The 12,610-nt window shown below is 39.7% G+C and overlaps 2 protein-coding genes across 2 annotated transcripts; one reads left to right on the top strand and one right to left on the bottom strand.

Moving 5' to 3' along the window:
* The first annotated feature begins 504 nt into the window (after window positions 1–504).
* Window positions 505–2,978, top strand: LOC125603540. The gene is made up of 4 exons (XM_048774452.1): window positions 505–862; window positions 941–1,452; window positions 1,616–2,488; window positions 2,613–2,978. Exons 1-4 carry the CDS (start codon window positions 505–507, stop codon window positions 2,976–2,978), a joined length of 2,109 nt encoding a protein of 702 aa, XP_048630409.1.
* Window positions 2,979–7,203: 4,225 nt separating this feature from the next.
* Window positions 7,204–7,660, bottom strand: LOC125603544 (uncharacterized protein At4g04775-like). Its single transcript, XM_048774456.1, has 2 exons — window positions 7,493–7,660; window positions 7,204–7,422 (listed from the first exon to the last, which is right to left on the bottom strand). Exons 1-2 carry the CDS (start codon window positions 7,658–7,660, stop codon window positions 7,204–7,206), a joined length of 387 nt encoding a protein of 128 aa, XP_048630413.1.
* Window positions 7,661–12,610: the final 4,950 nt, after the last annotated feature.

The raw sequence follows: 12,610 nt of genomic DNA on the forward strand, positions 1-12,610 counted from the left end.
TAAAGATTAATTACTAGAATGTTTCCATGTATCGGCTGACAAAGTGTAAAAATGATGGCTGACTTATTTTGGCTGAGTTACTGATTTGTTTGTCGGCTGATTAACCGATGTTCCATGTCATCTGCCATGTCATCAACTCGGATTTGACATGTCATCACTAACGGTCGCCCAATTTACAACTGAGTTACGAGACCTTTCAGTTGTCTTCTTCATCTTATTTTTGAATGATTACACAGCCTTTCTTTTCTTCTTCATCATCTCAGTTATCTATCCTCTTCATCTTTCTCATATGGTAATGGATCCCGTTATTATTGTTTCCGGTAAATGGATTATGAAAAAACGATATGTATTCAACGTCGACAGTAGAGGGTGTAGAGTTCTTCATTTAGGTGAGAAAACTAAACTTGAAGATTTCACAAAGTCTGTCATCGACGATTACGGTTGAATGATTTGAAGGTTCATATTCTGCTTAGCTACATGTTTTCGAATAAAACATTGAAAACAATGGCGCACAACACTCCACCAGTTTACGTGTCCAACACTCGACAATTGCAATGTTTTCTAAGCTTAAAGAAAAGCGAACAACTACGTCTCTGTGTGGAGATTACAGAGAAAAAGGATGACAGCTCAGACGTAGAAGCTTCAGAAGAAGAAGAAGCTTCAGAAGAAGAAGCTTCAGAAGAAGACGCTTCAGAAGAAGACGCTTCAGAAGAAGAAGCTTTAGAAGAAGAAGCTTTAGAAGTTGAGTCTATAGAGAATGGGAGTTACGATGGTTGCAGTTTGGAGGATGAACAAGATGAAATTGAGAATGACTGCTTTAGTAACGTTGAAATACACGACGTAGCCGGAGAAGATGAAATAGGCAAAGAAAACGAAGAAGATGATGAATTTGAAAGTCGATTTGATATGTTCGATGACTCGGACGGTGCGTCATCTGAAGATGATAACTTCAGCACATACGGTGAGTCTCCTATCGAAGAAGACGAAGATTCACCAACGCTACCTTCCAAGAAGAGATATCAGAACTTCTTGATGAGCGAATCTAAAGGGAATCTGGAGGTTTTGAAGTTGGAGATGTCGTCGTTAGACCTTGCGGTAGGACAACGATACTTGACTAAAAAGCATTTGAAGAGACGACTGAAACTTTTTACAGTGAGGCATCAATTTGATTTTGATGTAGAAATATCAAACCTGACAACATACGTTGTTAAGTGTTGGGTTGATGGATGTACATGGAGAGTTCGTGCATCTACCGAAGGATTGTCCCCGCAGTTTTATATTCGTATTTACGACTCGGATCATGCATGTTCTGTAACTGAGCGTTCTAATCGATCTCGAAATGCAACACCGGATATTTTAGGAGAGTTGTACAAGAACTTTCTCGGCGACGTTGGTCCGGCCGTTCGCCCTGAGAGTGTCGGAATAGCTATCACTAAGCAGTTTGGTGTAAAGGTAATTATGTTACAAACGGCTGAGTTATGGTAGAGTATAGGCTGGGTTATTTTATGTTAGAAATGGCTGAGTTACAAAACTATGGTTGAGTTATGTTTACGTTGTGACCGTCTTAATGATATGATGTGGCTGAGTTATGTAAATTGTTTTTTCATGTGAGCAGATGGAATATTGGAAATCACACCGGACGCTTAAATGTGCAAGGGAAATCGATGAGGGCACACCTGAGTGTGGTTTTGAACTCTTGCCTTCTTACTTATACATGATAAGAAGGGCAAATCCGAATACAGTTACGCGTCTTCAAATCGATGAGCTTGGAAGATTCATGTATGTGTTTCTTGCGTTTGGTGCGAGCGTTAATGGGTTTCCTTTCATGCGCAAAGTTGTTGTCGTCGACGGTACGTTTCTTAATGGTAAATATAAAGGGACGCTACTCACAGCACTAGCTCAGGATGGTAACTTTCAGATTTTTCCAATAGCCTTCGCAGTGGTTGACACTGAAAATGATGATTCGTGGAATTGGTTTTTTACGCAACTAAAAGTGTTGATTCCTGACCAGGAGGGTCTTGCGATAATATCAGATAGGCATAACTCGATAGGGAAAGCAATTACAAATGTGTATCCGTTAGCTGCTCGTGGAATATGCACCTATCATTTGTATAAAAACATATTGGGACGGTACAAAGGAAAAGATGTATTTCGGCTGGTGAAGAAAGCGGCGAGATGTTTTAGAATGTCTGACTTTGATATGATTTTCGAGGAGATTGAAGCACTTAATCCTGATCTCCACGGCTACCTCGAAAGAGCTGATGTCAGACTGTGGACACGTGTTTATTTCCCGGGCGAGAGGTACAATTTGATGACTACGAACATAGCGGAATCAATGAACAGAGCATTATCGCATGCTAGAGGTCTTAACATTGTTCGAATATTGGAATCGATACGGGTTATGATGACCAGATGGTTTGCTGAACGAAGAGTGGATGCCAGATCGCAGTCAACCACACTCACGCGCGGTGTGGAGAAACTATTACAAGTAAGTCAGTCGTAACAGTAAAATAAGTCAGTCTTTAAATCTAATAAGTCAGTCGTTATATTGCATAAGCCAGCTTTATAAATAATAAGTAAGCCGTTTCACGAATATTGGGTTTTGTTAATAGGGACGTGTAAGTGCCTCCCGGGATTGGACGGTTCAAAGGATTGATGACCATCACACTGAAGTTAAATATGGCGCTGCTGGCGAGTCTTTGAATGTTGTTAATTTGGTTGAGCGAAAGTGCACATGTCGGCGTTTCGATGTCGAGAAAATACCATGTGTACACGCAATCGCAGCTGCAGAGGAAAGAAATGTTTCTCGAATATCACTGTGCAGTCCTTACTATAAAAGCACTTATTTAGCTAGCGCATACGCTGAATCGGTCATGCCGGTTGACTCAGCGCTACCTGTTCCAGATAACGTGGCTAACGTACAGTGCTTTCCACCGTTTATTCGTCAACAACCGGGAAGACCTAAAAAAATAGGATGAAATCTGCTTTAGAAGTTGCACTTGCAAACAAACGTCCTAGGAAAGAGCACATATGTTCTCGTTGCAGTCAAAGTGGACATAATGCGAGAACTTGTCCGATATAAGCAATTGCTTTTCATGTTGTTTTGTAATACGGCTGGGTTTTGTGTTGTAATACGGCTGGGTTTTATTTTCATTGATTTGCACAACGGCTGGTTTATTATTTGTAATACGGCTGGGTTTTGTGTTGTAATACGGCTGGGTTTTTTTTGTATTGTGGTTGGGTTTTTATTTTCATTGATTTGCCCGCTTCCCATTACTCAAGAGAGACACAGACATCGAAAAACGAAATGTCCGTACTTAATTGCCCTACGTTACGTAATAGCCCCTACGTAATTATTGATTATAAAGTGGAATACGAAAGTAGCGAATTAAATTAAGAGAAATTAATCTTCATTGGCTGAGATAATGTTACTCACACGCCTAATAATTGTCGTGATTTCTAATGTCAGCTCTTTTATTCAAACGCAGTTGAAAAAAACTTCCCCGCTAGAAACACGAAACGTCGCGAAGTCAACTAAGGCTGAGTTATTGTAATACACGGCTGAGTTATGGATTAAATTCCCGCTCAAAATAAGAAATAAGAAACGCCGCGATACGAAACTACAACCGTTAACTGCAGATAAATAAGGTACTTCTCAAACAATTACACATCTTCAACTCTCTATCTTTTACACAACTGTCCTCTCAGAGAAAATGGAATATTTCCCTCTGCTTGAATTGCCTGAAGATCTTCAGGCAATGGTGGTTGAGCGTGTGGCCCGTAACTCCTTCCAAGATCTCTACCGCCTCAGAGCATCGTCCAGGTCGATGAAGGCGTTAGCAGAGATGCGTAGGGTATACCATTATTTCGATGTGTTATCCTTTCCCTGGGGTCTCATTATGCCATCTCAGTTGTTGAAAACTTGCTACGCTGAGAACAATCCAAGCACAATTTATGTAAAGGGTGTACAGTTTTTCTACTCATACGATGAGCAAGATTATGGCCTTTCTCTCCTCAAGCGTGCAGCAGATGCAGGATATGAGCGTGCAGTGTATACACACGCTATGACTGAAGCAATCTTTTACGGTGATGCGCAGTATTTTCGGAGAATTCCAAGAGCAACTGTTGACAGGGTCGGGAAACTTGTTCGAGATGCGAAATGGGGATGGGGTTTGTGGCATACTGACGAGTTCCGTCAAATTAAGGCCATGTTCACTTCTACTTATGTTCCGTCCTTCTACCTTTGCCAATGTGCAAATGTTGTGGACCGACAATGTCTCTGCCTATGGCACATTGATGTGACTAAGGACGACAACATGTGTGAGCGCTGTTTCTGGATCAAAGAGATTTCCTTGTTCTTTCGTGATTTTGAACCGATAAGCCTGTTTAGGGACACAAGTAAGTGGTGAAGATGTCTCTGCATCAGAATCTTATCTTTTTTATGTTTTTTGCTATGCCATTATGTATGTCGAACAAAAAAATTATATATTCTGTTTTTATGGCTGACTTATTTTCTTATGGCTGAGTTATTTTCATCTTATGGCTGACTTATTTTCATCTTATGGCTGAGTTATTTTCATCTTATGGCTGACTTATTTTCATCTTATGGCTGAGTTATTTTCATCTTATGGCTGAGTTTTGATTGTTTTTTGATTGTTAGAAATATGACTGTTTTTTGATTGTTCACCTAAACGTTAAGACTGATATTATTACATGTTACGGCTGAGTTGTTGTTTCGGAAGAAATTAACAACGGCTGAGTTAAATCCGAGTTACATAAACATAGACTGACTTATGAGTACAGAATCTGAGTAAACAAAGAAGTAGTAGTAGCAACTAATACATTTAAGACTTCATCCTAAGACATTCAATAATTTTTATGATCTCAGTTATGTCTTTCTTCATATCATCTAATTCTGCTTTTATAGCGGCCAAATCCTGCTCTATCGTCGCGAGTTTGTTTGCCACAACTACAAACTCTTCATCATGTGCTTCATCAAGCCATTTGAAAACATGGTTTTGACCCGAATTTGCTCCACATCGATAAAATCTTCTACCCGGATTCTTTATTGTACCTGACGTTAACACAATGGTAGCAGCTCCACAGTCGCACGTCCTTGGAATTCCACGCTGTAGATCCATCTAATTTATACATCATAGCACACAAAAATAATGCAAAATCGAACAAGGCCAAAATACAAAAAATAATTCAAAATCGATTTTGGACGAAAGAGACTTACTTTAGGTTTTAGAAGTCGACTCTGGTTTTTCCTTTATCTTTTACTTGTAAATATTGGAAATATAATAGGGAAATCATATTAAATATAAAGATCACGCGTGTCCAAATAAAATAAACATATAATGACCTCGATATCGTAAATTACTCGGACATGCGTGTCAGGACATAACTCGACACTGAGTTAAATTATGTATGACTCTTTTGGCCAACTTTTATTTTTTTCGACATCATTAAATATTAACAATTTTACGACTGAGGTTTAGTTTTCGGTATTATTAATTATTAACTATGTTACGGCTGAGTTTTATTCTTCGGCATTATTAATTATTAACAATGTTACGGCTGAGTTATATTTTCCAGCATTATTTACTTTACACAAGGAAAAAAAAGAAATCATTTTCGTCCCAACGCGAAAAAAAAAGAAAAGCTCTCGACGACAGGCGATTTCGATACGAAGGTAAAACCGAAGCCTCTCTTTTGCAGATTTGTGGATTCAGCTTCGGTTCGATGATGTTTTCTTCCCATTCTTTTCTTGTTTGCAGATGCCTAATTCGCACAAACCTCATTTCTTGAAGCCTCTGCTTCCCGATTTCCACAGTGGCGTGGTAGACACACACTCTCTATTTCTCATGTGTATATGTTCCTATTTTAGAGTTTGCTTATCTTTGGCTTTTCTGACCTGCAGACAATACCACTTGGCTTCTTCTCACAACACATAGAAGGGAAGACAAACCGGAAAACATGGAAACTAAGATCGGACGCTACAGATCAAACTTGGGAAGTGATACAAGAAGGCAGGAGACTCACCGGAGGTTGGAAAGATTTCACCACAGCACATGACCTTCAAATCGGTGACATTGTCATCTTCAAACACGAAGGAGATATGGTGTTTCATGTCACACCATTTGGTCCTAGCTGTTGTGAGATTCAGTATACACATCCTCACATCATCAAGGAAGAAGCCGATGCGGATGATGTTCCTTCTTTCTCATTTGACTATTGTTTTCAGGCTGAGGTCATTGCTTCGAATCTAAAAGAAGACAAACTTGTGAGTCGATTTTCAGTTATAGACCATATTTAGTTAGTTATTAACATATGGTTTGATCTGTTCAGTGTCTTTACGTTCTGTGTTTGCAGTATTTAGTTAGTTATTAACATATGGTTTGATCTGTTCTGTGTCTTTACGTTCTGTGTTTGCAGTATCTTCCTGAGGGAGCTACGACTTGTACTGCTTTGAACAAACAATGCCAAGAGATAATACTTGTCAACAAAGAGGGAAATTCATGGACTGTGAGTTTGCGATTTAGCGAAGCAGACGGCATGTATTACATCAGAAGAGGCTGGAGAAAGTTCTGTCGTGCTAACAGATGCGCCATAGGAGACTTATTTGTGTTCAATGTGGTTGGAGATGGGAAAACTACTCCACTAATGTGTGTATGTCCGGAAAGGGAAGAGTGATTTTGAACCTAAACTTATGTATGTCGAACCAGAAATTTATGTATGTCTCTTTTTATGGCTGACTAATACTCATATAATGGCTGGGTTATTGTTTGATTATGACTTAATTAACGTAACGGCTGAGTTCCAGTGAACGTTATAACTGAGTTATTAAAACGTTATGACTGACGAATACTCGTATTATGGCTGGGTTATTGTTTGATAGTGACTTAATTAACGTACCGGCTGAATTGCAGTTAACGTTATAACTGAGTTATTAAAACGTTATGACTGACGAATACTCGTATTATGGCTGGGTTATTGTTTGATTATGAATTAATTAACGTAACGGCTGAATTGCAGTTAACGTTATAACTGAGTTATTAAAACGTTATGACTGACGAATACTCGTATTATGGCTGGGTTATTGTTTGATTATGAATTAATTAACGTACTGGCTGAGTTGCATTGAACTTAATAGCTGAGTTACTAAAAACATTGCGTCTAAATTATGATTACAACACATGACTACGCAAAGAAATAGTGCCAAAATATGGCCATACCAAACCCACAAACCACCACTGGAAACATCAAACACTTCATCTTTTCCGCTTTACCGAGTTCTTTCTCCAACCGACCAACGTCTACTCTCAGATCTGATATGCCTTTGGTCATGTCACTCATCACCGATTTCATATCTTCTACCTCTTCCACCAAGCACTCGTCCGCCCATTTGAATAAATGTCTCTGATTTCACCAACATGCCCAGCTCTTAGTATCACATTGACAGTATAATGAATAAAATTAAAAATCAAACCTTAATATATCCTTTGCGACAGCAATAGTACAGTCGTCCTGGATTAGCCCGTGATGCAGATGTACATAATTCAGCGGGTTCACCACACCAACACTGTTTCGGCGTTCCTCTTTCCACATGCCGGCGGTGAAAGTAAGTGTTACCAGACACAGATGATGAAGAAGACATTTTCTTTGAATGAAAGAGAAATTGGTGTGAAAGACAAAGTTAAAACAATAGTGGTAGTAATATAAAATCTTTTTTTTTTAAAATTCAAATAAAGAGGATTAATTTAAATTAATAAACTATTAAATGCCTCGATATTAGGTTTGAGCTGTATTTTTCCACACACGTGATGCACTTTAATTATGACGAATACTCAATCAAATCAAGAAATACGAAAGGTTCTTTATTATTTTATCAAACACTTAAGTTGAATTCGTATTACGGCTGTGTTAGCGTCTATATTTTGGCTGAGTTAACGTAGATGTATTGACTGAGTTACATTAAAAATAACAATACCTCGATTATGTAAATAATCCGATACATGCGTGCCAGCCGTATAATAATGAGTCTCGATATTCTCAATGCAAACGAAATTTCTCATGCACATAATAATAAGAGAATAAAGGTCTCTAATAATAGTAGTCTCGATAATGTAATGACGGCCATAATAATGAGTCTCGATATTCTCAATGACGATGGAATTTCTCGCACGTATAATAATAAGAGAATAAAGGACTCTAATACTGGTCTCGATTAAGTAATGGCGGCCATAATAATACATGGAAAATAGCGTTAACTTTGGCTTTGTATTTTTACAATATAAGGCTGAGTTATTAGTATCTTAATTCGTATTACGGCTGAGTTACTTAACTGAAACACTGACGTTTGACGCAAACAATTCCGGCTGAGTTAAACAACTTTATAAAACCTTAACGGCTGAGTTAAACAACTTTATAGAAACTAAACGGCTGAGTTAAACAACTTAATAGAAACTTAATGGCTGAGTTAAACAACTTTATAGAAACTTAACGGCTGAGTTAAACAACTTTACAAAAACTTGACGGCTGAATACAAACAAAAACAACAAATCAATTTCTAAAACCAAAATTATCAGGACCAAATTCTTCAAACATGTGGACAAGATCACGCCAAACTCTAGTTAGCATCCACGCAGGCTTCTCACCCCCATGTGCCCACCTCCTCTTCAAGAGGCGCATCTGACAACGAAACACCGTTCTGGCCACCAGATTAAAATTTGTCCAAACTTGAAAATTATATCTTCGTGCCCACGTGCGTTTGCGCTACAACAAAAAACCAATTTCCAAATGTAAGTGCTGTTATTATGTCTAATATCAAAAACAATTCAAAGATGTTGTCCTTACAGCGAGTTGAAGAAACCAGCGTTCCTTAAAATGATCGGGAATGGCGCGCCATGTCGGCCAATCATGAACCCATCCTTCTGCTAAAATCGACGGGATGGCCAGGGAGAGATCGCTTAGAAATTTAAACCAGATTACGCTGTCAAGCAAGACACCCGGGCCAGGGTATAGAACGGGAAGGTTTTCACGATTTTCAGAGTTTAGTATCTCATTGACTCTGTTCTCTAACCTTTCTGAATAACCAGGAACAATCATAACTTTGTAAGGCGATATAGAGATATTGTTTAGGTTTTCTAGTGAGATAAGGCGAGAAGGTGCAAGAGAAGGGGGCTATATATAGGGGAAGTATAGAACATTAAAGGTCGCGAGATAAAATATCTAAAATTTTCGCGCCATATGTAAATATTAACTTACACTAACAGGCTGAGTTATTAAGACCTTTACGGCTGATTTGTTGTTTGCCGTTTAGGGTATAGGGTTTAGTTATTTAGGGTTTGGGTTCCGAATAAGATTGTTTAGGGTTATGATTTATGATGTACGAACCACAAGATATGATAAATATCACAAATTCATAATAAATAACACAATAACAGTTTACGTGTTTTGAATCATGCTCACACCTCATATCACTGCCTAGAGTTTTAGGTACTCGTAAGAGACAACATATACCTCAAGATTATAATCGATTCCAAACTCGTATAGTCAACAAAGATCATGCTCACACATTGAGTTATTATTAATTATTTTGATAATTGGACTTTATATATAACATTCGAATGAAAAATTATTAATTATTTTGATTCTAGGGTATGTTTGAGGTATGACTGAGTTATCAATGAGTACTGGCTGAGTATTACTAATCGATACGACTGAGTTATTACAGCAGTTATCCAAAGTCAAATAGTTAACATAACAACAAACACAGGTTCACAAACAAACACAGTTTCATTTGAAAACAAATTGTTCATTCCAACATTTCCTCCTTCCTCGAGGATATCTGCTGCCATCTTCACCCGTAACCCTTGAATATTACTATCGTTTATGCCATCAAAAGATACACCAAGCGCTAGACACTCCACAAACTTCAACGAATAAACCCCACAATCACCTGACATGTTGTTTTGTGGAATGTATCTTTTGCTCCTCCGTCTGAATGCGAACCTCTTCCTAGAATGCTTTCGGAGATCGGCAGGAATAAGCTCATTCAACATCCAGGGAAGCATCTCCAGTAGAGGTCTAAAAGCATTTAGCATTTTTTGCTCACTTTCGGGTGTTGACTCTCCATAGATTGGATCGTAGCAATCTATCTTCTCCTTGATCAGATCCACGTGAAACGCCACCCAGTGATTACCGCCGGTTTGAAGACATCCGTACACGTGATCCACATCTGCATACCACTTCAAGTTTGTTGTAAATTCTTCGGGGAATCTCCCGTTTACCAACGCTTCATAACCACTGTCTTTGAACTTGAACGAAGCAGGTTTCATCCTGAACTGCCTGTAATCGTAAGCCCAAGAACTTAACAACCAAGGGTCTATGAAACCAATCCGCTTGGACCAGAATGGAGTGGGATCTCGCATGGACCTTTGTATGAGGACGTTCATATACGCAGCGATATGCTAGACAAAGAAAAATAATAAGTCAGCCGTAATATAATGAATTAAATATATAAGTCAGCCTTTATAGAATATATAAGTCAGCCTTAATAAAGACTTACATTATCAAACACCCATCCATATTCTTTGTCAGGCCACGGTCTTTCATGCATGAGTATGCTGTAGAAGTCACTCTCATGATCAGCTGAGGGTTCTTCTGGTTTATCTTTAGGTGCTGGTGGTTTGGGTGGAATTGCCTTAATGTGTTGCTTCAGTTTTTCCAGTCGCGCCGGATCAACAGGTGCGCAAGGGTCGTATATTGCTGATGAAGGCGTAATGTTCTTCCTCATGCAAGTCGTCTGTCCATTGTCTCCAATGTACGGAAAAACTGGTGCTGAATCAAGGTTCGTCAATGAAAACCCTTGTGGAGATAACTTAACTGATTTCTCCCGAAGTTCCTTTATCACGGAAGATCTAATCAATTCAGCTGGCTCGACATCAGACTCCGCCGCCAATGCGTTATCTTCCGCAAGAACTTCGTCGTTCGTCACAACACATCCTCTTCTTCTTTCTTCTTCTTCGGTAACTCAGCCTCTTTTTCCTTCTTTTTTTTCGGTAACTCAGCCTCGTCTTCCTTCTTTTTCTTCTGTAACCCAGCCTCTTGTTTCTTTTGTAACTCAGCCGCTTTTCTCTTCTGTTTCTTCTCCTCGTTCTCTTTTTTCTTAGCCTCTTGCTTCTCCTTCCTCTTCAACGCAGCCTCTGCCCGCTGTGCTTTTTTCTTATCCTCGATAGCCTCATCCTTTACAGTAACAGTACGCTTGGCCTTGCCCCGTAAGCCGCGTCCATAGGCTGGAACGTTGGCATCCTTACCATCCTTAGCATCCTTAGTAATCTTTGCAGGAGAAACACTGATGAAATCAATTTCATTAAAATCATCACCCAAAATCCTTCTCACCACTGTATCCTTCTCAAGCTCCGAATTCTTCTTTGCAGGGGTCTCAGCTAACGCTGGACTTTTGACTGACTTCTGCTGTTTCTGCTGCGCCGGCACCGGACTTTTGACAGCCTTCTCCTTCCGCTGCGGCGGCACCGGACTTTTGACAGCCTTCTCTTTCTGCTGCGGCGGCTCTGGACTTTTGACAGGCTTTTTCTGCTGCCGCGGTTCTGTCACTGGAGTTTTTACAGACTTCTCCTCCTGGGCCTGCGGTTCTACCACTGGACTTTTGTCCGACTTTTCCGGTGGCGACCTCCTACGAGGTGATGATGTCACCGATAAAGATTTTTCTACGCCGGCGGAGGAGAGTTTAGCATCGTTGTCGGGAATTTTCCTTTCCCCCAAAACTTTCAGACTCTGCTGCACTACAGCTTTCACCACGTTATCTAGGGTCTTCTCGTCCATCACTGGCCGGTTCCGGTCAAAATCGTAAGCGTCAAATTTTGCTGAAATATTCTGCAGAGCACTCACAAGATTCGTCAGAGTCGCTTTGTCCAATACAGCTTCCTCCTCGCTAGAACCCTTTCTCGTTTCAGCAGCTTCTTTCTTCTGCTTCTTTGTTGATGGCTCAGCTTCTGATGAAACTCCCTTCGTTTTCTTCTTCTTCTTCTTCTCATTCCCCTTCCCCTGCTCATCCCTCTGTACTTCCCAGAAACCTTTCACGTATCTACCTGCGTGTATGTCTTCTACCAACCTAACGAGTTGTGGGTCGTCAGGTTCATCCGACCATACAGGAAACATCTCTTCAATTGACTCCTTCATAACCATTCTCCTCAAACGGACCTGCAACACCAGTTTATCATAAACTCAGCCATCAAATAACACAAAACCAAGCCATCAAATAAATTAATTCGGTCACAATATAAAATAAACTCAGCCATCAAATAGACTAATTCGGCAACAATATAAAATAAACTCAACCATTAAGTAGCTGTTAACTCAGTCGTATAAGTAGCAGTTAAACATTACCTCGCCATGATCTTTGATTTCGTCAGACAAGACAGTATCAAAACTTGAACGTGTACGCCTTCCACCCCATCGCAAAAGAGGAACGTCTTCATTGTTGACCACTCTCCCAAACTTCTCACCGAAACAGACGATGGACTCATACGCCCAAACCAATAAAACGTCCTTCATGCCGCTTACTGTGTATGACTTTCCATCT

The sequence above is a fragment of the Brassica napus genome, unplaced genomic scaffold (assembly GCF_020379485.1).
Source record: "Brassica napus cultivar Da-Ae unplaced genomic scaffold, Da-Ae ScsIHWf_34;HRSCAF=63, whole genome shotgun sequence".
Taxonomy (NCBI): domain Eukaryota; kingdom Viridiplantae; phylum Streptophyta; class Magnoliopsida; order Brassicales; family Brassicaceae; genus Brassica; species Brassica napus.

What these genes read in the sequence shown, in the direction of transcription:
- LOC125603540 (XM_048774452.1), top strand. Translation starts at nt 505, where the DNA reads ATGGCGCACAACACTCCACCAGTTTACGTGTCCAACACTCGACAATTG. An exon ending in AGCCGGAGAAGATGAAATAG is followed by an intron (nt 863 to 940) that starts GCAAAGAAAACG and finishes CGTCATCTGAAG; the next exon opens with ATGATAACTTCAGCACATAC. An exon ending in CTAAGCAGTTTGGTGTAAAG is followed by an intron (nt 1,453 to 1,615) that starts GTAATTATGTTA and finishes TCATGTGAGCAG; the next exon opens with ATGGAATATTGGAAATCACA.
- LOC125603544 (XM_048774456.1), bottom strand. Translation starts at nt 7,660, where the DNA reads ATGTCTTCTTCATCATCTGTGTCTGGTAACACTTACTTTCACCGCCGG. An exon ending in GTCGCAAAGGATATATTAAG is followed by an intron (nt 7,423 to 7,492) that starts GTTTGATTTTTA and finishes TGGTGAAATCAG; the next exon opens with AGACATTTATTCAAATGGGC.